Raw genomic sequence first — 24,503 nt, forward strand, 5'->3', positions numbered from 1 at the left:
TCTTTGGTCATTGGGTTGAATCCATGATGTCTATTGCCAGTATGATGGTTAGATGTACGCGAACTTTTTGAAAGAGTGAAGTGTTTTTTTTAAATTACTTACCGCCCTAGGGCTTTTCTAGCTACATTATTATTATATATAATGTATATAATTATAGAAGAATCTATATAATTTTTCGCAGGTGTTACGATCGTGCGTAGCAGCAATATTCGAGTCCCGCTACGCGGACGGACGCAAGTCGTTCCCGGGCGTGCTGCGTGCGCTGCGCGCGGCGCCGGCGCGCGCGGCGCTGGCGGCCGAGCTGGCGCGCCGGCTGCCCAGCAACAAGCTGCTGCTGCATCATCATCAGTTCGAGCTGCTGGTCAGGTACGCGCCGCGACCACACCTATACCTTAGGGATCGAGGATAATGTGCCTGAAATTATTTTTGAAATCGGTTCAGTAGTTTCGGAGATTACCCGCTCAAACATGCAAACCAATAAACGCTTACCTCTTTGTAATAATAGTATAGATGTACGAGACATTAAAAAAAAATAACGTTATAAAAATACTGAACGGGTATTTTTACCTGAGCACCAAGAAACGAGTTATGTATTTCGCACAAATGTATATCGTATGTAAACATTTTCTTTTTAATGTCATATGATCGAATACAAAAATAAATATATTAGTACAAATCACATAGATTGAGCTAGCCCCAAAGTAAGTTTTAGACTTGTGTGATGGGATACTAACTCAACGATACTATATATAGATAAACATCCAAGACCCGGGCCAATCAGAAAAAAGATCATTTCCCATCGTGACCCTACCGGGGATCGAACCCGGGACCTCTCGGTTCAGGGGCAAGCACTTTACCACCGCGCCACCGAGGTCGACAAAAAAGCTCTCATTTATTTGTATTATCACGCATGTCTATTGATGGGTTACAACGACTGCAAATACAGCCAAAAAATCAAAGCAGCATATAACATTTATTTATTTATTTATCTTCATCTTCTGTCTTCCTCCCACAAATGTCGCCTTCCTCTGTGAAAGTAACGTACGCAATCGCGCAACTTATGATAACGCCTGTTTCGTCGAAAAGGTATGTCGTTGCCCTGTACTCTCCTATGATACCTTCTTCAGGGAGCTGGCATATATCAATAATAAACAAATGTATTATATATTTATTCTGAAAAACAAATTATTCATTATTTTTTTTGTCCGAAAACAAGTAACGAAACGTATTAACTATTTCCATCTCATGTGGCTACGCTCACAATTCGTCTATAGTTTTCTCGGCTATATTTAATAGTAAGTCCAGGCATTAAATATGAAAGTGGATTGTTATAATGGGAGAACAACCTAAAAAAGTTGCATGGGATCATATGAGAATGTTGGGGGTAGATGTAAGAACTAGAAATAGGGAATCGTGAAAAGAACAGACATATTGCTATTCCAGATAAATGGATGAGGTAAGGTCTTCCTTACCTCATCATTTTCCTTTCCTATATATATGTATTAAAATAATAATATATTAATATAATATATTAGGACAAATCACACTGATTGAACTAGCCCCAAAATAAGTTCGAGACTTGTGTTATGGGATACTAACTCAACGATACTATATTTTATAACAAATACATATATAGATAAACATACAAGACCCGGGCCAGTCAGAAAAAATCATTTTCCATCATGACTCGACCGGGGATCGAACCCGGGAACTCTCGGTTCAGTGGCAAGAACTTCATCACTGGTAAGAAAGATTATTATTAAAATAAAAATACATACTTTTGGTATTGGGTCCGGATCTGAGTACTCTAAGTTCATGTGATTCATCAATCTATCGAAATTTTCTCCGGTATTGTTCCTTATGAATTGTAGAAAACTATGGTGCTTGATTATCTGGTAGTTCTTCCAACCACCGTTTGTCATCTTCTCTACGTTTATCTCAAACTGTTTCGGGTAAAAAAAATATGTAAGTAAAATTCGTCGTCATCGGAAATTTCCATTTGTTATATATTCAATCGCATGATGCGTTGAACATTTACATTACAGTCCAGTTAGTCATTAAAACCAACATGAGAAATAAACATCTGCACTATTATTATAAAGAGATAAGTGTTTGTTAGTTTGTATGTTTTAGTCAGGTAATCTGCGAAACTACCGAACCGATTTCAAAAATTCTTTCACCATTAGAAAGGTACATTATCCAAGATTTATATAGGCTATATTTTATCTCAAAATTCCCACGAGAGCGAAGCTCCGGGCAACATCTAATTGTTTAATAAATGTAGATTTATACTAGATAGAAACTATAGTCTACTTTTCCGTCAATAATTCACGCGTATTTTTTAATCAATTGAATAATTACTACATAGTTATAGAACAAAGTAGCTTTCCGCTGTCAGTCCCTATTTATGTTAGTTGTTTAAAACGACGCAACAGACCTATTTTAATAGATAGTGAGAGAAAAAAAATAGATAATTTGCCCGAGCGAATCTAAAGATTAATAAGAATAATTGCTACTTACACTGTGATGTATAGTTACATCGCGAGATAGGTCAAACGTCGCGTTCACGGCGTCAACACCTCGCGTCCACCTGTATCTAGTTATGTTGAACTGGATTTCGTACATGTCCGCTCTATCGCATTCTCCTATTGATTCCAACAACCACTGGCCTTTGGACTGAAAGTAAATATTTATGTTCAAGAGGTCTCTCCGGCTGACTTGAAACATACAATTTTTAAAGCGAAAACTAGAAAATTACTTCAGGGGATTATGCTACAGTGTAGATAAAATACAATATTTTGTATCTAGCATGTGAGCTAAATTTGTGGAAGCCAAAAACCGTGTGAAGTTGAAACAAAAAAGTAAGGAAGGGCTCCTACGGCTGAGGAAGAAAGACGGAAAAAGCTCAGACCAGAGAGAGAAATAAAATTGAATATATGGAAACTCACGCACAATAAATGATTCTTCGGCCTTCACAGCTAGAAATATAGACAGACATACAACCGCTTTTAACATAGTGACAGATGTGACAAACGTTTATCGCCAGGATCTGTTGCCATAAATACCCTACGTGTTGAGTCGCAGTGAGATCTATGAATCTGATCTATTATGACATGGTTGGTTATCCATAACAATCTTTAGGGATCTGTAATGAGATAGAACCATGTAAATATAATTATGTAATGCCATATTGAATAATTATAATGAAGCCTGCCTTGGAGCCCCGGATCCGCTTAAAATATAAATCTTTATATTGTGATGCTGTTATTTTACGATCGGGTATACTTTTATTGCCTGTCGTTCATCAAAGCTTTTTATCTCTAGTCTCCCCAGATGATATTAAACTGAAGATCGAACTGCACGCTGAATCGTCACGTTTAGTATATGAGCAGGATAAATAGAAATATATTGTTACGATGGAACCCCAAATAATATTTGTTAATATACATACATTTGTCATATATTCGCGTGCATGTCATACATGACCGGCGCCTCTGTTTGATGTTATATATCAAAATAACTTGTCGGTTGTTTGTTGAAGTTTTATTTTAATGTTACTAACTTTTGCCCGCGGCTCCGCCCGTGTATATTTCCCATGGGAACAGTTCTTCTTTACAATATTATAAATGCAATATTATAGCTGACTGTCTGTTTTATGCTTTCACAGCTAAACCGTTGAACCTATTTGAATGAAATTTGATATGCATATAGTTAAAAAACTCGAGTTCAAACACTGGTTACTATTTATGTGAAACTAACTTTTGACCGCGGCTTCGCCCGTGTGAATTTGTCTGCGAAAGCGGAACAGACGATTTTTATACAAACTTTCACTACATGCATATATATAACTACATGCATACCAAATTTAATCAAAATTGGTCCAGCGGTTTCGCCGTGAAAGGAGAACAAACAGACTTTTGCATTTATAATATTAGTATGGATTTCTACCCCTAGTGTCCGATTATGAGACTGAAAGTTTGTATGACACACTATCCATTTTGTTGCAAACAACAATATATAAATACTTAATATATAATAGTGTGTTCGATGCACTTATTATAATAATAATATTTTACAACAATTTATACAACCAATAGTCAACAATTTCCTTATAACATGAAAAAGTTATATATAAAATTATATTTAAAAAATTGGTAAGCCCTTCTGGCATGATAGGGACCAACCCTGTTTGAATGAGTTTCTTTCGGCATTTCTTCTCAGCAGCGGTCGTTCCGAAATGCTAATAGTTTTTAGCTTTGGTAAATATTATTTAATTTAGAATATGACATGAAAATTGCCTGTGAGGGCCTAATTTATGGATAAATTATTTGATTTTGATTTCATGGAACAGACCACATTGTATCTAATTGGATCATGTTATTGCACTAAGTGGACTTTTCTATTCCAAGTACCTAACACTATTTAATTGCTTTTTTATTCTCTGTGACATCTACATTGAGGTGAATAAATTTACTAATGTATGTCATTATAAATATATTTAAATATCTATAAGATTATTGTGTATAATAAATCCATTTAAGAGTGATGAAGAATTAAAAACAATATATTTTGTTTGCAGGCTAATGAACTGCGCGCTGCAATCGACGACACCGCTGGACGAGCATTCGATAGCGGCGGCCATGTTGCCGCTGGCGACCGCCTTCTGTCGGAAGCTGTGCACGGGCGTCATACAGTATGCGTATATGTGTATACAGGTAAATTCTGAACATTATAATAAACACATTGACAACACTCAACGGCCCACACTTAGCACTAAGCTTGTATCGTGGCTCTGATGGTGACAAACAGAGAAACGGGCACAATACAACTAGAACCGCAAATATCTGTGATTACAAGTAAAAGTAATTGCCTATATATTTATTTTTTTAACAATCCATACTACTCAATATTTTATTGCACTAATAAATGTGAACATTTATCAGTCTGTCCTTCTGTTTGTCATATCTACACTTCTGGGCTTGTTTTGATGAAACTTAGATAATGAAAATTATAGAAACAATTCTTATGAAATGAAATATTTGAGACTAGGTCGATATTGGGTTAGTTTAGTACTGTGCTAGTATGTATTATTGACCTTATTATCAGACGACCTCCATCGCCTAAATGGTCATCATGCCGGGCTGCCACACTGGAGGTCCCGGGTTCGATCGCCTGTCTGGTCACCATGAAAAATTATCTTTTTCAGATTGACCTGGGTCTTGGATCGTTATTTTTCATACAAACTTTACCCGCAATTTTTACCCCTATATATATTCCTTTCTTATCCGAGCACTAGATAATAAGCTAAAGCTACTCCCCAAATTTCGCGTGTATAGCGTAATTAGTAGAAAACGTTCTTTATATAGAAATATATTAATGAACCGGTGGTGATGTAATGGTTAAGACCTGTAGATCGGAAGGTCCCAGGTTCGAATCCTAACTCTTGCCACGTGAGTTTGTATACCAATCTGACTCAAGTTAGTTTGCATCGATCACCACTTGCTTCCCGTGAGGAAACCTATTAATAGTTTGTATGAAAATCATGTTTGTTCCGCTTTCGCAGAGAAATTCACGAAAACCCGCGGGAAAGACTAGTTTTATATAAATACTTCTGTTTTATAATTTGCAATGAAAGGATTCCAAACTCATACGTCTTCCTTTAAATCACTTTACATTCCCTAAGTAACCTTATGTATGGAGACAATACAGAGAAGATATAAATAAATTAATGTGATCCTTTTTCGCAATATAATGTAATCTATATGTGTATGTATGTATATGTTATAGATAGAATATAGTATCATTGAGTTAGTATCCCATATCACAAGTTTCGAACTTACTTTGGGGCTAGCTCAATCTGTGTGTTTTGTCCCTTTATTTATTTATTTTTTATGAAATGGGCAAATGTTGGCGTGTGTGTACCCCAGGAGCACCAGGTGTGGACGAGCCAGCAGTTCTGGGAGGCGGCGTTCTATCAGGACGTGCAGAGAGACATCAAGGCCCTGTACCTGCCCAGCCCGGCGCTCCACCAGCCCACGTCTAGCATCAGGTATGCGGTATTGTCTCTGCACCAGAGATGCTTTTAGGCCCCCTTTCATGTTACGATACTTGACCCGGTGATCATTACTTACGCTTTTATGCACGGCAGCGCCATCTACTTTATACAGCACTTTTGACTATCAGACTTTTTGATCAAATCATGCGGGAATCGCGTATTTTCGAAATAAATAGTACCCTAAGTATTAATCATAAGTCAGCTACCTAATTACTAAATTTTATACAAATTTACCCAGCTATTTGATCGTGAATAAGGAAAAACTGCTGAGCTTAAAATTTTGAAATAAAAACAGTAATAAATTCATTGCTTGTAAATTACATGAAAAGAAAGAATTCTATATATTGTACGTAACCCTCTTAACGCGTGTTCATCTCTAACTTTGGCCTTTATAATATTAGTGGGAAGTGGGATTTAGAATATGACGTGAAAAACTGGACGTAAAGAACTGTCTAATTTCTGAATAGATTATTTGATTTCATTCAAAAGTCAATCAAATCACATTTATCCAAAAATTCGATTTCGACACCAACGTTTTTTGTCGTCACCTCGCAGCAGCGAAGCACTTAGGCCTGAAATGTTATAATAGAACCTATCACAGAGAACATTAATTTGAAAGTCAATTTGTATTTCTTAGAGACGACGATGATTATATATTGAAGAAAGCGCAAGAGCCGAGTGCACTGGAAATCGCAGCTGAACAGATGAGACTGTGGCCCAGTTTACCACCAGGTAATTGAATGTATTATCTATATCTATACATATAATGAAACTGTAAGTGGGCTCTGTTTGTTCGCGCAAGACGTAAAGACTACTGGTTGGAATTTGATGTGGTTTTCACACTTGTACAGCGGATACGTTGCTTAGAAACCGAGATATTGACAATAATATGTTGTGACGCACGAAACAAACGCGGGCGAAGTCGCGGGTAAAAGTTATTATATTAATAAATAAATAAGTAAGCAGCCTACTTTAAAATCACAGAAGAGAGAAAAAAAACAAAGGAAATGTGAAGTAGGCATGGCACGCGTGTCAACATTCGGCTTACAGGCGCCTTGTCACTGTATAAAACGATTGTCTTGCGTCGGCCTTTGTTTTGTATAGTTTCACTACGAGTATTTATCAGTTTTAAGTTTCAAAAATGATAGTAGAAAAATAAATATTAATTGAGGTCTTTCACACCAACACAGAATAACGGGAAAATAGTTTTCCGTAAAAAATTATACTGAATCTCATCGAAAGTTTTTTGTCTTATTACTACCGGCATTGCCATCTAGCGTGGAGTAGCTGAACTTTCCAGACAAACATGCTCGTTCGATGCTACAGCAAAGTAAACTTTTACATATTGAAAGCGTATGGAATGCAGGTATATAGATATAGGGTATATACTTTTAAATTTTTGCAAAACCTCTTTACAGAGAAGCAAAGAGAAATAATAGCGAGCGAGGAGTCAACACTATACAGTCAAGCGATTCACTACGCGAATCGAATGGTTTACCTGCTGCTACCGCTAGAGGGCGCGGGGCGGAGGGCCGAGGCGCGGGGGGACGACGACCGCGCCAGCAACAGCATCACCAACAGGTGCGGAGTAGACAGTGTACGAACTTGTTCGACATTGTCTAACTGTGCCTTTTCCTCTCGGACTTGGTAGAAGGGGCGTAAATCCAAGTGCCAGCACTTGGATTTACGCCCCATGATGTCGTCAAGGTGGATACAAGGTGATATCATTATGTGCCAATGTCAACACAGAAAGACATACATACTTTTGCGTTTTTAATGTGTGGATAGTGAAAACAAACGTTATCTTAGAGTCATAGGTACACACAGCCGTATTGCTAAACCGCGTCAACTGAATGGTATTTTCAACAGTGTGGCGGAATCTGATAGTGCTGATGCGGAGTCAGGGTTCGAAGAGGCGGACCCTGGCGAAGCCGGGAACAACGTCATCAAAATGGTCTCCAGATTCGTGGATAAGGTACTGTAATTTAATTGAACTCCATGATTCCTCTAGCGTGTGCACCCCCCCAGAATACACTCATAGGATATTAAGGAACACTACACTCATAGGCTTAACTACCAATAGTTAATAGGCAACGATAGCATTTCCAAGGAAGGTCGATGTCAGACAGGCGGCCAGTTGTTATAATCACAGTCCTCTTAATTTTTAATAATGTACAAGACCTATATTTTTTAATTGACGTCCTTGGAGAAAAGGCTGCGGTGAAGTTTGTTGCGCCGCTTCTTCTTCACCTGCGCTTTGCAAGCCGGCAGTAGACTTAGTTTAAATAATTTTTTGACGTCAATAAGTGATGTACATCATCCTAAATTGAATAATTTTGAATCTTGAAAGTCGAATCTTCAAAATTGTAATGGTTGTTTTTGCGCTGACCTCGAACTTTGGGGCGTCACAGCCTCGAATGTAACGGGAAACACGCGCGGTTAACTGAGATATATATAGCTTTTATTCTGATGCTTTACCCGCGCTATTATCACAAGGGAACAGTACTTTTGTCATTAAAATTGAATATAATTTATAATTATATATCACTGTTATTTCAGGACCTAGCTTTTATTTGACGTCAGGTCATTGAGTATTCCAATTTCATCAAAATCGGCCCAGCGGTTTAGCCATGAAAACGTGACATACATACACACTTTTGCATTTATAAGTATGGATTTCAACCAAATAAAACAGATGCACTATTTTTAATTCTTAACACCAACGATCCACTTATTGTCTGATGGGAATAATGTAATTTATGAGATAATTGTCATTCTCACTAAACGTTTTATCATAGGTGTGCACAGAAGGTGGGGTGACAGCCGAACACGTGAGATGCCTCCACCAAATGATCCCTGGTGTGGTCCACATGCACCTGGAGACCTTGGACGCTGTGGCCAGAGAGAGCAGAAGATTACCACCAGTCCAGAAGGTATTGTACGAAGAAAACGTAACGGACCCAGGTAGCCTCCCGGAGGCACGCCACAGTGTCTTTCACTTCACGCTCGATTTTCCTTTTTGTTCCTAGCCTTTTTTGTTATTGAATAAATTCTGCTTTTTTGTTACTCTTTCTTGTTTATTTTTTTTTATTGAAATGACACAGATTATTTTACAGATGATTGTGTGTTGGTCATAATTTAAAAAAAAATAAATCTGGTTCAGTCGCAAAAAAAAATCTTTATGAATTAAAAACATCGTTGCAAGGCAACTCACAAATGTAATAAATAAATCGGACTTAACACTTCCCTTTTTTCACTTCACAATTTGTAGTAAAAATCATGTTCTAATTTAATGGTAATGGTAAGTCTAACTCAGAGAGAGAGAGAGATATGTTCGATATTTTGGCTAAGATTCTGATCTAAGATATGTAGATACATACAAGATATACCTATATGTAAATTAGTTTCATTATATTCTGCTCGAAGAAATTTTAGGGATAAAAGAAAATTACGAGATAGTAAGTTATCGAGCTTTTAATTAAAAGTTTAGTTTTTCTCGTTGAATTCAAGGAGAAAAGGTAAATTACATCATACGCTTACTTTTTTGAGGTATATTCTCTTTAGTGCCCTCATAGACACTGTCTGTATAACAACGAAGCCTCACTGCTCGGATGCGCTTCATCAATGTATCAACACAGTATTGTATGGTTCAGCAGCACATGTCTGCGCGTAAATAACCGAGAGTCAACGCTCTTCGTCGATGCAACGGAGCAATGAGGCCGCCCTCTAAGGGAGTATTTATGTTACAACGTGCCGAGGACGGTGACATCAATCTAAATCCAAAAAAATATTATAAATTACTACAAACATAAAACTCAGACATCAAAGAATATTAAAGACCGATGCAGACCCAATGCGCGTTTATTGTATGGAATCATGGCTGGCTTGAGTTGCATACGCTGCAGTTGCATATGGTGTGATTACAATGCCATATCGTTCTTCATGGGCCTTAAATATAGCTTTAGAGCTATATTCTATAATCTTCATAATAATTGCGATAGAAATTGCGTATGAGTAATTTAAACTTAGCTAAGCGCATAGCTCTGTACGAGTATGAACCAACGGTTGACTGTTAGATACGTTTCGCACTAACCCTTAGATTATTATACGTGAGAATATTAAGTGCAGGTGTTAAGTAAAAATACTTGGACTCGCACTAATGCATGTCCAGACTGCGTACTTAACACCTGGACTTAACCCTAAATAAGATCCGTACCGCCCATTGTATTTTGACAAATAGCATTTTATCTAAATATATAAGCCAGAAAAAAGTGCTTAGGTTTTTAACAAATTTATATATATTTGAAAATTCCAATCAATAAACATTGTTTGCTTTCATTTTGGGCACCTAATTTACAACAATTTTGTTTTCTAGCCTCGGATAGCACCGCCGCTACTAATCCCCGGTGAAGCGCTAGTGGGCTGTGCGTTGAGGTGCTCACTAGCGCCAGACGGGAGAGGTCACGGAGCTGCCGCTGCGTTACTGCCGGCAGATGGCGCTTTATTCCTTACCAACTACAGAATTATCTTCAAAGGCGCACCAGCTGATCCTTTTGGTGAGTTTTAGGTTATTCATTTACTTCTTCTTCGTCTTCTGAAAAGAAAAGAAGCTCACTAGCGCCAGACGTGACAGGCCATGAAGCTGTCGCTGCGTTGCTGCCGGCAGGTGGCGCCCTGTTCTTCACCAACTGCAGAATTATCTTCAAAGGCTCGCCTGCTAATCCTTTTGATGATTTTTCACTTATATATTTAGCCATTCTTATAATGTATTTGATTTTGTTTGTCAACGAAATAGCGCTACACAGGTAATGCTAGGGGACAGCTGCGTTACTGCCTGTATATGGTGTTCTATTCCTTACCAACTTGTGTCGTGAGGAAACCTGCACAATTGACATTGACAGTTCAGTTCACTAGTGCGACTACCTGCCACTAAATGGCGGTAAGTAGTTGTAAAGGTCATGTCAGATGCTTTTAGGCGACTTGAATGAAATCTGACACCAGTGTTAGCAATAACACACTCGATATGATGATGACTTGTGTCTGCGATGTATTAAAGCATGTTATCAAATATAGTTGAGTTAGTATCCCATAAGTCTCGAACTAACATTAGAGCTAACTCAGTCTGTGTTATTTTTCTATATATATATTTTTTTTTTCCTTGTTGCAGCCTGTGAACAAACAGTGGTGCGTTCGTTCCCGCTGTGTTCGCTGACGCGAGAGAAGCCGGTGCGCGCGCACCACCTGCCGCACCTGGAGCAGTCGCCGCAGGAGGGGCTGCAGCTGCGCTCCGCCACCTTCCAACTCATCAAGGTCAGTGGTGTCTGGTAGACCTCTCTCTCTCTCTCTCTCTCTCTCTCTCTCTCTCTCTCTCAACTCTCTCTCTCTCTCTCTCTCTCTCTGAGAGGCAGTTGTTTACGCGAAAAGCCTAGATATCGTGCGAGTGTTAAGACTAAGTAATATTAATTTTTTTGTAAGAGCTGTTGCGTCTCACTTCTTCTTTGCGTGTTGACGGCATATCTATCTGAGTCTTACTGAAAAAATGATTAGATAGTGAAAGATGACTTGCGAACTAGCACTAAGAACTGCATATGAACAAAAAGTCAGGTGCAAGCTAACTAGTTTAATGGCTTTGCGCCGGACTGTTTGCGAACAAACTAGGAAAATAAGACCCATTTCTTTTTGTAAGGTGGTTTTTACGCACACTTAAGACGAATCGACGTACATATTTCTTATATTATAAATTAAAATTCAATGTAATTTATAATTATATATCACTGTTATTATGTATAAATGTGGAAGTAAATTTGTTTACTTAATAAATAAATAAATAACAGACTGAGCTAGCCTCAAAGTAAGTTCGAGTCTTGTGTTATGGGATACTAACTCAACGATACTATATATTATAATAAATACATATATAGATAAACATCGAAGACCCGGGCCAATTAGAAAAAGATCATTTTCCATCATAACCCGACCGGGAATTGAACCGAGAGGTCCCCGGTTCAGAGGCATGCACTTTACCACTGCGCCACCGAGGTCGTCAAACTGAACCGTTTTTCTTGAATTTTTGCATATATGTATGGAGAACGACATAGGGTATACATGTGTTCCTGCGCAGTACCCAGTCGGTACAATAACAATGGTCCCAGGTGGCGCTGGACGAGGAAGTGAGCAGCGAGCAAGCGGAGTCGTTCCGGCGGCTGCTGTCGCGGCTGCGGCACCCCGCGACCCCGGCGCTGCACTTCGCGCTGGCCAGCCGCGCGCGCGAGACGCATCACAAGCACCAGATCAAACACCACACGCTCAAGTCAGGCTCACTACTAAACTACTACACTCTTGTCCCTTGTGACTTGGACTAATAATAATTTAATTGCTTCGCTGGCTCAGCGATCCTGATAGTGGAATTCTCCTAAATTTCTGATTTAATCCCAAAGGGAAAAATATTAAATTACCGAGACCTCCAAACACGAACCGTGATATTTTTATTTTAACAAACGTGCAATTTTTTTTTTGCTTATTTCATATTATTCTTATCCTCTATCCACTAATATTATAAAGAGAAAACAAATGCATGTTTGTTTGTAATTAATAAAATTGATTTGACCGACTTTGACGAAATTTGGCACAGAGACAGAAAAAAAAATCAGAAGTAACATAGACTTTAAATTATGTTTTTACACGAGCGAAGCCGGTACGAACGACTAGTAGACAATATGATGGTATAAAACACTTCTTGCATGATTATGACATTGCATTTGGCCGATTTTGTATTTGGAAAGGAATTATATATATATATTATACACTTTCACAGAGGATTCGCGAAGAAAACTCTACTGAAGACTGCGCGGAAAGCAGGCCTGAAGCCGAAACCGTCAAAGAGACAGAAATATGTGCTGCCCTCAGCGGACGCGCGGTCATTGACCTCGCCGCCGCTCATGTCTTCGTTATCAGCTGACACTTTGTCTTGTAAGTACTATACGTAGTAACTCATAATCTACTATCTGTGATATCTGTCGTGGGCCGGGTCGTGAGGTTCCCTCTATTATGGTTGAGCTACGCGATGGCTGACCCATGCGTCAACTCGTGAACGGGTGCTGCCAGAGGGAACTGGTCCTCTCGTTTCTCATATATTTTTGTTTGACATCGATATATATATATATATATTATAATCAGTACTCGGATCACAATTATAACCTGTTTTGATATACCTTTTGACTATGTACATTATGTACTTTTATATATTATTAGAAAAACACATTGTAAGAAACAATAATGGTAAGCCCTTCTGGCATGATAGGGACCAACACTGTTAAAATGAGTTCCTTTCGGCATTTCTTCTCAGCAGTGGTTGTTCCGAAATGCCAGTAGTTTGTAGCTTGTGAGAAATAACTATAAATATAAAAATAGACGAGAAAAAGTGCCTGTGAAGGTCTAAAATCTGAATAAATTTTAATTTGATATACTGTAAATTGTACTCGTGATACTCATTACTGTTTGGATCACATAATGTTAAAAACAAAACTCACTTCCGATTGTTACGTATCTGATACCTCAATAACTGACCGTGACTGTATATTTTTATCTCTCAATTATCAACATCGTACAAACATTAAAAATTATTTGTTTCGAGTTAAAAAGATTTACTATGATCGACTTGACAAAGACATGAACTCTCTAGACATAAACCCCTTTGTACAGGCTGCAGATGCAAATAAAGCTACTTCTTTATTAACTAATGAATCAAACAAAATAAACAAATCAAGCACTAAAACCACTACAACACACTTATCAGTAAGTTCGCAAATTAATTTGTATCTTTAAAAACCGTTGCCACATTTCTGATGTAAATACCATTCAAATAGTGTATAGCCATAGCCTTAAGTCACTGAACACTTACTAGAAATTCCCGCTTAATATAATATATATTAAGTACGTCCAACTGTAAATAAAAATATATTCACACTTACCTCTCACCCGTATCTCTTCAATGTCTCTTATCTTATGATAGGAACCTACTTTGCTTGTTCTTGTTAAGATGATTGCTATTTTTAAATACTTGTATCTTCTATTTCTTATCATTATGTACACACTGACAATCAAGTATATTATCATATATGCGTTGCGCCAATACATGCAAAAGGACACACCCGGTTTAGACTTGGAGATGCTGGTAATCTGTAATAAGGTCTTCCTAGTACAGACACCAGTCCCTCACATGGAGTATATTTTAAAGAAACTGCGTGATTCACATAGTTCACGTAATACCTAGGCACTAGTTTAGTTTGTAGTATTTTCACATGTACTTAAATTGTTTCTATGTGAAAGAAGAAAATAAAGATTTATTATTATTATGTCAAGAAAGAGAAGAAAATAAATATCTTCTCTTTTTTATGTAAGAAAGAAAGAAAAAACGTTTATTTGCTCAAACATATTAGTACATAAAGCACAGTACAAATAAAAACAAAGAGTTATTGAGCCATTCTCGGAGTGGATGAAGAGACCGTGTATCCTAGTAAGTTATGGAGAGGTCCAAATCTAGGGCGGAACCACGTACCACTGAATCTTCATGAGTGATTCTTCTATTTGTTATATAATGGTTTAAGCGTGTCATGTCAAACATGATATACTTACCAATATATTTAAAAAAATCACCGTGAATATTTTGATCTAATTATTTAAATTTATTTTGTATTCACAGTCATTGTGTGATATATAGTACATACTATGTAATATGTATCACACAATTACATAGTACGTACAAAATGTCATCACACGAATTAGTTTGTGTAATATATATTTTTTAAATAGCTACAATTACAACATGTTACATGTCCCACGGCTGGGCAAATGCCTCCAAAAATAATGTGTTATTGTATTTTTTTTCTCAAGTGGAAGAGCTAGAAGCAGTAGAAGCCGGCGGCACCGGAACCGGAACTACGGATGACGGCCGCGGAACCAGAACGCTGGAGCGAGTGAGAGAGAGAGGGTATGTGAGGGACTGGAGTAGAGTGGGACTATGTTCCACTCCCTTCCGCACCTCGCACGCTAACGCCCTCTATACGCTGTGTAGGAGGTAAGTTTTTCAAGTGTTTTTGTTGTTTAATAATAATATTATAATAACTTATTATATTTTTAAATAGTAATTTTTTTAGTTAATTATTATTATATTTGTATCTCCTTTTGGGATTCACAGCACTTAGTCCGGTCCTTTGAGAGGCTTGCGTGGGGATATGGATCCAACATTATTATTAATAAAGCTTTAGCTTTATTTTAAGACCAATTGTTAACACAGAATAATTAAATATAAAGAAAGGACTAAATTAAGAACTATGTAGGGTTGATTGTTTTTTAACTGTCAAGTGTTTTATAAATCTATGGGCCTGTTTCACCGCTTGCTGATAAAGTATCGGATAATCTTGTAACTATCCGATAATCAAAAGCGTCAAAGGTTGTGTTTCACAATTTTTGTATAGGGCAATCAGATTAGGTAGATTTATCTAGCTGATGGTGTATCTGTCAGATAACTATATGATATTTTATCAGAAAGCTATTGTTAAGCTTTCATCTTTTAAACCTCGCAACGGATTTTACTGTTTTTTACTATTATTTATTCACTGTATTTAGACAATTAGACATAAATGACCCTAAATCCGGGACACGTCGCCAGTTTCATAATACTCAATGCTACAAACTACTAGCACTAGACTTTCTCCCCTGTCCGCAGTTACCCGGCAGTGTTCCCGGTGCCCGAGAACATAAGCGATGACTCTTTGAGGCGGATGGCGCGGTGCTACAGACAAGGCAGGATACCAGTGGTCACGTGGCGACATCCGAGAACACACGCTTTGTTGTCCAGGTAAGGAAACTCTTCATCATATCAGCCGGGAAAAAATAACGATTATTAATTAGAAATAAACAAGATTTCATTTGTGAGATGTAAAAAGCAAAGCCGCACTACTACGCACACTGATATAACTTTTACGACTACCTACAGCCACAATCTAAAATACTTTTTTGTTCAGATCCGCGGCGCCACATCACAAAGGAGTGATGGGGATGCTGAAAGTGAGTCACCAGACGCCAGCCGCGGCGCAGAGCGGCACTGAAACTACGTCCAGTTTAGAACAGGTCATTTATATATTACTCGCTGCGCCCCGGGGCTTCGCTCCCGTGGGAATTTCTTAGTAGAATATAACCTGGAATTACTTCCAGGTTATATTCTACCCGTGCACCAAATTTCATAACAGTCGGTCCAGTAGATTTTTGATGGTTGATGATGACAGATGCGTTCCAAGTTTTAAACATTTTTTTTCATATGGACAGATGAGATTCGCGCCGATGCGAGAATCGCTGTTTTTAACTGTAATGTAATAAGGCTTTAAGTCCGCCATTCACATGTTTTTGTAATAAAATTATATAAAAAAATATTTTTTTTTACAGGAGCGATACTTAGCAACACTAGTGTCGTGCACCCCGGCGTCGCTGGCCGACTCCAGCCTCAGCCTGGACTCGCTGTTGCTGTACGACGACGGCCAGCACACGCCGCTCATGAACAAATCTACCGGCACGCTAGGGTAAGCACCTATGTGGGCTCCACTGATCAAACTACATTCCCAAGGAGGGCTGGCGTCAGGCAGGCGGCCGGTCGCACAGGCGAATCTTTAAAATTTGATGGAATTTTTTCAGTTGACTCCAGGCTTTTTAGCGTCACAGATCACGAAACTCCAACCCATGGAACATGTAAAGATGAGGCTAGGTTGCAAACGTTTAGGTACAAAATTTCGAATTCGCAAAATGTCACGTGGTAGCAAAATGTCCGATTCACAGAATGTCGAGTTCTTCAAATTTACAACGGTGTGCAATATTCATCAAACTTTACCAACCAAACGGTTCGTATCCCTACACGTAGTGCCACATGAGTTTGTATACCAGTCTGATTCATATATGGTAGTTTTCATTGGTGGTCCATTTGCTTCCGGTGGAGGAAAACATCGTGAGGAAACCTGTATTCTGGCGGACAGAGTAGTCTGATACCAGTGTTAGCAATAACACACTCGATAAGATGATGACCGACCAAACTTGGATCGCTTATTACCAAAAATCATAATTTGATTGAGTCGTTAAATTGTTAAAGTACGGCGGAATGTAGACAGTGAAATATTGTTGATTTATCATTATTATTCTTTTCAACAGTGTCCTGGGCCGTAACAGCGGAGGCAAAGGGGGGGTCAGGCACTTCGGCCGATGGGGGTCACTGAAGGACCGGCGACAGCCCTCACATTTAGAACTGTATGCTCCAAGACATAGACTATCTACGGCTGATGTTGATTCTGGTGAGAGACTAAATTAATAGATTTTTGAAAGATTTTATTGTGGTCAGATAGTAAATTCGTGACAAAAAAATCATATCCGAGCTGAACATTGTCATCTAAACTGAAAATACTTACTTTGCATCTTACTAATATTATAAATGCGAAAATTTGTGAGGATGTATGTGTGTATGTTTGTTACTCTTTCACGCAAAATCTTCTGGACCGATTGTTATGAAATTTGGTACACGAATAGCTGCTGGAATAACAAATAATTGTGGTCTTCTACTTTCCTATGTATCGGCGACATTAATTCTATGTAACTTAGTGGAGTAAACACATAAGTACTCCTTACCTTATTGTTATGAAATTTGGTATACGGGTAGAATATATCCTGGAATAACACATAGGGTACTTTTTAACCCGAAATTCCCACGGGAGCGAAGCGCCGGGGCTCAGTGTTAAATAAAAGCTTTTAAAAGACTTTGTACATACGAACGAATGACAAGGATGCCTGACCAAATTGAAAAATACCAATTTCTTGTCAAACTTAAACAGTGACACCAACTTTTTCACCGGGCCAGAAACCCTTTCTGTTCGTTCGTATTGCACAATATAAAAGATCGTCTAAAGGCCGTCAAAAAGAGGACCTAAGTTTATACCTTGAAAGTATGATAAAATTTGGAGTGTTTGTATGAAATGGAGTATAATCCCCGGTGCCGCAGTGTGCGGCGAGACGGGCCCGCGCCGCGCCGCGCTGTACGTGGTGGCGGAGAAGGGGCTCGGCGGCGGCGGCGGCTGCGCCGGCGTCGAGCTCGTGCCGGTATGTATGCCTACCATATACGTCATACATTTTTAAATATTAAAGACCCTATTAATTACATATGAGTAATCCAAATTTAATATTATCGTTTATTACCAAAGTTATTGCGGTTTGCGTTTATCCCAAAATATCGATAGATGTATACGTACGTAGTTTGAAACTCCATTATTCCAATTCCTAGTTTATCGTGTTCTCTCGCTCGTGCAATGACCCTGGCAAAAAAATAAATAAATTGGCAGAAAAGAATTGTCAGAATGTATCAATGAAAATCGACTGTGTGTCGCTGCACTATTTGCACTGATCTATTGCCTTTACTATGAAGCATAGTATTCAGGTGGCACACTCTAAGTATTATAACCAATTATTATAGATTTTTTTGGATAAATTTTGAATTTCGATTTTTTATGTTTTGACTGTGCACATAATAAGTACTGATAGCCCCATTTTAATTTTTGACATAATTGAAAATTTGTGGTGTTAAGATATATCGTTTGTACTATTGTGTACGTAGTGCGACTTTGATATTTATATCATCGAGTCGATTCGCAGCTAGCCAATCACAGTGCGCCGTTGTGACGCAACGACCACACCGCATTGTGATAGTCCGCTGCGTCTCACTTCGAATCGATTCGATAGTGAGAAGTGAAATGTAAACCCGCACTTCACTCTCTGTTACATCTTTCACTAATGTCACACATATTTATTATAAATCTATTATAGTTATTTTACGTATCGTCACATATAAAATAAATAATTATTGTTTTAATTTACGTTAAATAGGTAATTTTTAATTTTTTATATTAAGTTTTTTGAAGTGAAAACTTCTTTAATCTCTATTTTAAAAAATTAATTTAAGCTCGTGTCAGGATACGTGATAAAAAATTCGTAAGACGTCAAAAATGCACAACGTTAATATTCAAGTTTTCACTTAATTTAAAAGTATTGTAATTGCCCCTCTATTGTATCGGAAGTGTGCGCCTGCAGGTGGAGTACCCGGAGTCGCGGCACACGAAGCACGCGTTCAAGAAGCTGTTGCGTGCGGCCGCGCCCTCCGCGGCGCCCGCGCCCCACGACCCCGGCTTCTACAAGTACGTTCATCCTAATCATTTACCAGAAAGCGTTCACATACGCTAATGATAGCATTGATTAAGCGTTTTTCCACCTGCAGCGAGGCGTTCATGTAGGTTCTCTAGAATTTCATCGATATCGGTCCAGCAAATAACAGAGTTTATGTTATGTATATATAGACTTTCTCAAAAAATGTTGTATCTATCAGTTTGACGATCTCGGTGGCGCAATGGTAAGATTCTTGCCACTGAACCGAGAGGTCGATCCCCGGTCGGGTCATGATGGAAAATGATCTTTTTCTGATTGGCCCGGGTCTTGGATGTTTATCTATATATGTATTTTTTATAAAATATAGTATCGTCGAGTTAGTATCCCATAACACAAGTCTCCAACTTACTTTGGGGCTCAATCTGTGTGATTTGTCTGTGTTTATCAATAGTTTCAAAAGCGATTTTTATTACTTTCAGTAACGTTACGCAATGCAATTATTCTTTATTGCGTTTAGCATTTCTCATACATTTTTATTTCCACAGACTTATAGAAGACTCCGGTTGGCTATGGCAACTCCGGCAATTGTTCCAGCTGTCGGGGGCTGTGGTGGACTTGCTGGACCTTCAGGGGTCCTCCGTGCTGATCTCACTCGAAGACGGCTGGGACGCCACTGCGCAGGTAATCGATCAATCGACCAACTCAGTGTTGTTTTGTGTAATAACATATTTGATATAAATGGCGTGTTAAGCTTATCTTACTTACAATGAGACTCAGTGCCCCGAAATGAGTCTTTGTCTCCAGAACAAGAACTCCACTGTCTCCGGTCCAGCGCCTGCGGTAAAGTGTCCTACTAAAATTAATAAGAAAAACAAACCATATTAATAATTCCAATGTTCTATTTTTATTTAAAAAAGATTATTAAATACTAAAATCCTTACAAATAATATGAATTCGATAGTCGCCCATCTGTCACACTTTCACGATTAAACCACGTGACCAATTCTTAAATTTGAATTTGGAATATTTTATTTAAAAAATCCATTTCCTGTCTTGTATAAAAACCTCTAAAATACTTTCTGCCGCGAACTAGTTACATTATAATAGCTTCAAAATCTCAACACTCGAGCATTCGAAAATTAATTACGATTAATTCCCACAGATCTCATCCCTCGCCCAAGTTTGCTTGGAGCCGTACTATCGAACACTTGAGGGCTTTCGCTTATTGGTGGAAAAGGAGTGGTTGGCGCTCGGTCACAAATTCCAGCAGCGCTGTAACGTCGGCGCCACACCTCAGCAAGGATTTACCCCCACGTTTATCATGTTTCTCGACGCCGTTCATCAGGTATGTTTGAGAAAATCCACCTTTTACTCGATTCTTACGATAGTAATATAATTTTTAAAGATGTAGTTACAAAACCAAGTTTAACCATACGTTTCTCATGTTCCTCAACTGTGTACATCAGATGAGTTGTAGAAAATTCCACTATAACGTATGGTTACAAGACTACGTTAAACCTTATATTTCATATGTTTCTCGGTGCTGGTCATCAGATGAATTTTAGAAAACACCACATTTTACCTGACTGCAACAAAGTTAGAGTATAATTTTAATATATGTAGTCAACCAGGTTAACACTTACATTTCACATGTTTCTCGACGCGATGGATCAGGTAACCTATATATCTAGTCTGTCAAGAAAGTGAAAAAAAAAAACGAATTTTTGACGAAGCATATTTTTTTGCCATTGCAATACCAAAAGAAGGTCAAATTGGTTGATAAACACCCGGTGTTGCCAGCCAAGAGGCGACAGCATCCTTATTTCTTTTCTTCACTTTCTTGACAGACTATACTGTACAGTTCAGATTCATCAGTTAATTTATACGGAAGGTTGGAATTATTATCAGTCGAATGCAGTAACCATAGGTGTAAATTTGATGGAGATCCTAATTATAGAAGTGTTGCCAGTCAAGTGGGCACAATGCCACTCAATTATTTTCTACGCTTTAATTTATAGACTGTAACTTGAATCTCAATTTTTTTGTTGACAGCTCCAAAAGCAATTCCCGTTAGCGTTCGAATTCAACGACTATTATCTTCGCTTCATCGCATACCACAGCGTGTCGTGCCGCTTCCGCAGCTTCCTGCTAGACTGCGAGGCGCAGAGGGCCGAGCTGGGCATCACAGCCGCGGATGACAAGAGGGCGGATACAACCAGATTGGTTGGTTTGGACATTATACAGTCAAAGCATTCAGAAATTAGATCTTCACGGACTTTTTCACGTCATTTTCAAATTCTACATTAAATAATATTTAAAACATTAAGAAGCAATAGATTTCATCGATTAATTGAGTTGACTTTTTATTTTTAAATGGATGTGATCATCGTTCCGATTCATATTTGATTAAAGGATTTCTTTGGCCAATAAAAGGGGCAATGCTGCGGAGGTTTTGGGAACCTTTGGATCGGACATGAGACGGGAGTGTCTTTTTTTAGGGTTCCGTAGCCAAATGGAAAAACGGTACCTTTATAGTTTCGTCAAGTCTGTCTATCCGTCTGTCTGTATGTCACAGTTATTTTATTCGGAGACTATGCGTAATATAAGGTTGAAATTTGGTAGGATATTGTGAAGTGCACTGAATTAAACATTACCCTTACATTAAAACGAAGATATACCGTTTTAAACTAAAATCACCAAGGTACAAAATATCGGTCGTCTCACCGCAGGGAGTAGAGACGGGCGCGGGGTCGGAGGAGGAGGCGGGGGGCGCGTACGGCGGTCACTCACCCCGCCAGCAGCTCGGCCAGTCGCTGTTCGACTACATCGACAAACAGCATCAGAAACAGCCCATCTTCTACAATTTTCTGTACACGCCTGACCTTGACAATCCGGTAAGCGACTGCGGATGCTGGTACGGAAACTATGAGAAAAACATATAATGTACCAGCCAATTTAGCCGTAATCGTAAATGTCAATCAACGCCAGTTGTTGTCATTATCTTGAGTTTGCCTTGCCTTGCCATCGTATCTTGGGCTTGCCTTGCGAAATTCTATTTATTTATAAATATTAGCCCCGGCTTCGTACGGATAAAACTATACAAAGTAGCCTATGTTATTACTAATGATTCGTCTATCTCTGTGCCAAATTTCATCAAGATGTGCCCAGTAGTTTTTGAGTTTATTCATTCCAAAAAAAAAATAATAATAAAAATACGAATCTTTTCTCTTTGTAATATTAGTATGGACCATTGCATATTCGGCTTGCCTTTATATTAATACTAGCGGCCAGCCCCGGCTTCACTTGGGCCTTGAAAGAGTATGTTACTCCTGAAGGTATCTCTATCTCTGTGCAAAATTTCTTCTTTAAAAATATTTTATTTATGTGGATTTTACAATATTTTTGAATTCGATTGTCAGGTGCTTAGGCCTGTGTCGACCATAAATTGCCTGGAGGTGTGGGGCTACTACGTGAGCGAGGAGCTGTCTCACGGAGCGCCCTACGATCTGGAAGCCCTGCCGCCGGCGCCGGAGCCCTGCCCCACTGTGTTGGCTGCCGGGTGAGTGGGTCATGACAAATTATCGATAACGAAACTATCGATAGTTGATCTCGAAATTCAATTTGGATATTTTTTTCGATAGTCGCCTCGCTATCGATACTAACGAAACTATCAGCAGTTTTTAACTATCTAGGTGACTATTTTTTCCAGAATATATATTTTTTTATATCGGCACTCGATTACAATGAAAACCCAACTTATAAATGGCATCACGCCATAGTTTGAGATCACAGAATATCAAATCATATCATTTATTCAGAAATTAGACCTTCACAAGCACTTTTTCATGTCATATTCTAAATGAAATAACATTTCCAAAGCTACAAACTACAAGCATTTCCGAACGTCCACAGTTGAGAAGAAATGCCTAAAGAATAAAAAAACAATTTGTTTCACAGCTACGACAGTATATCCCGCAGTATGCCGGACGCGTTTTCCGGTCTGCTCGAGCGCATCCGACAGCTGGAGCTGGAGCTGGGCCACCTGCCGCAGAAGTGGCGCGTGCGGTGGGACCAGCTGGAGCTCCCCAACACCTTGGAGCTGCAGGTGAGAAACCTGAGAATCTTAAGGACATATTTCTTATAGGCTTTTTTTAGGAAAGGAGATATGAATGGTGGTGCTAAGAGTAATTATGTAAAGATTAGATGTTGTCCGGGGCTTCGCTCCCGTGATAATTTTGAGATGAAATATAGCCTATACAATCTTGGATATAGCACCTTTCTAATGGTGAAAGAATTTTTGATATCGGTTCGGTAGTTTTGGATTCCTATCCGTCTCAAACATACAAAGTCACAAACGCTTATCTCTTTATAATAAGATTGTAAGAATAGAGAAGGCACATGGAAGTGTATTTCTTAAAAGCGTTTCTCTTTTAAGCTTTTGGAAGTGTATTTCTTTATAGCGTTTCTCCTAAGCGAAACAAGATTTACATTGTTTTTTTTATACATGTCACATAAGCTTTTTTTAACAAATTTCGAAAATAATTATGAGATGTAAAATTCTCTCAAAAAATTTTTTTCATTTCATTATTTTCAAGATATGACAATGTCTGTAGTTTTCTCAGTTTAAGTGAGAAACATTTATTCACTAGCTCATTGTTTTGTTCCATTCCACTCTAGTACTAAGGTAGTTAAAAACCTATATTAAAAGATTGAAACATGATAGATTTCTATCAATATTTTCTAACAATTACCCTATCGCCATTTCCCACTTCTGGACAAAGACCTAATTTTTCCACAAATCTCTGCCGAGGGCAGCCTTGTAGTAAACCGTCAATATCATCCTGCCATCCTTTCTAATACTGAAACGATGTCCGTCAGCGCAACGCGTCCATGTCATCGGGCGTAGTCCGGCGCGCCACGCTGGCGTGCCACAAGCGCGGCACGCTGGAGCTGCTGGTGTCGGGACGCCTGGCCGCGGCGCCGCTGCCCGCCGCGCCGCAGCACCGCTGGAGCCCCGCCGCCACCGCCGCGCCCCAGCGCTGCGACCACTGCCAGGACCTGCTGTGGACCCCGCTCAAGGTGACGCTTCTCCTTCTAGCGCTGCGACCACTGCCAGTGCCAGGACCTGCTGTGGACCCCGCTCAAGGTGACGCTTCTCCTTCTAGCGCTGCGACCACTGCCAGTGCCAGGACCTGCTGTGGACCCCGCTCAAGGGTCTTCCTGCAATGCTTCTCCATCTTCTTAGTCGTATTCCTCA

The 24,503-nt window shown here is 38.9% G+C and overlaps 1 protein-coding gene and 1 long non-coding RNA gene across 3 annotated transcripts in view; one reads left to right on the forward strand and one right to left on the reverse strand.

Annotated features, from left to right (window-relative positions):
* Sbf (SET domain binding factor) overlaps positions 1-24,503 on the forward strand; it is a 63,274-nt gene that overhangs the window by 29,234 nt on the left and 9,537 nt on the right. Inside the window, exons 12-36 of the mRNA XM_053760606.2 lie at positions 182-366; positions 4,580-4,715; positions 5,928-6,049; positions 6,693-6,787; positions 7,474-7,636; positions 7,925-8,030; positions 8,854-8,988; positions 10,431-10,611; positions 11,223-11,365; positions 12,208-12,365; positions 12,870-13,024; positions 14,948-15,131; positions 15,783-15,914; positions 16,081-16,186; positions 16,499-16,632; positions 17,252-17,391; positions 18,093-18,190; positions 19,175-19,278; positions 19,792-19,927; positions 20,409-20,591; positions 21,299-21,469; positions 21,976-22,140; positions 22,666-22,805; positions 23,204-23,351; positions 24,125-24,325. Coding sequence (XP_053616581.1) covers positions 182-366; positions 4,580-4,715; positions 5,928-6,049; positions 6,693-6,787; positions 7,474-7,636; positions 7,925-8,030; positions 8,854-8,988; positions 10,431-10,611; positions 11,223-11,365; positions 12,208-12,365; positions 12,870-13,024; positions 14,948-15,131; positions 15,783-15,914; positions 16,081-16,186; positions 16,499-16,632; positions 17,252-17,391; positions 18,093-18,190; positions 19,175-19,278; positions 19,792-19,927; positions 20,409-20,591; positions 21,299-21,469; positions 21,976-22,140; positions 22,666-22,805; positions 23,204-23,351; positions 24,125-24,325 — 3,621 coding nt within the window. The remainder of the gene's footprint in view (positions 1-181; positions 367-4,579; positions 4,716-5,927; positions 6,050-6,692; positions 6,788-7,473; positions 7,637-7,924; positions 8,031-8,853; positions 8,989-10,430; positions 10,612-11,222; positions 11,366-12,207; positions 12,366-12,869; positions 13,025-14,947; positions 15,132-15,782; positions 15,915-16,080; positions 16,187-16,498; positions 16,633-17,251; positions 17,392-18,092; positions 18,191-19,174; positions 19,279-19,791; positions 19,928-20,408; positions 20,592-21,298; positions 21,470-21,975; positions 22,141-22,665; positions 22,806-23,203; positions 23,352-24,124; positions 24,326-24,503) is intronic.
* On the reverse strand, positions 968-3,111 carry LOC128678801 (uncharacterized). 2 transcript variants are annotated; one of them, XR_010370185.1, is made up of 4 exons: positions 2,953-3,111; positions 2,521-2,676; positions 1,779-1,943; positions 968-1,173 (listed from the first exon to the last, which is right to left on the reverse strand). It is a non-coding gene; the product is annotated as an uncharacterized LOC128678801 (long non-coding RNA). The 2 variants fall into 2 exon arrangements; XR_008405686.2 differs by having other exon boundaries at positions 2,949-3,078.

This window comes from Plodia interpunctella, chromosome 20 (assembly GCF_027563975.2).
Source record: "Plodia interpunctella isolate USDA-ARS_2022_Savannah chromosome 20, ilPloInte3.2, whole genome shotgun sequence".
Classification (NCBI taxonomy): Eukaryota; Metazoa; Arthropoda; class Insecta; order Lepidoptera; family Pyralidae; genus Plodia; species Plodia interpunctella.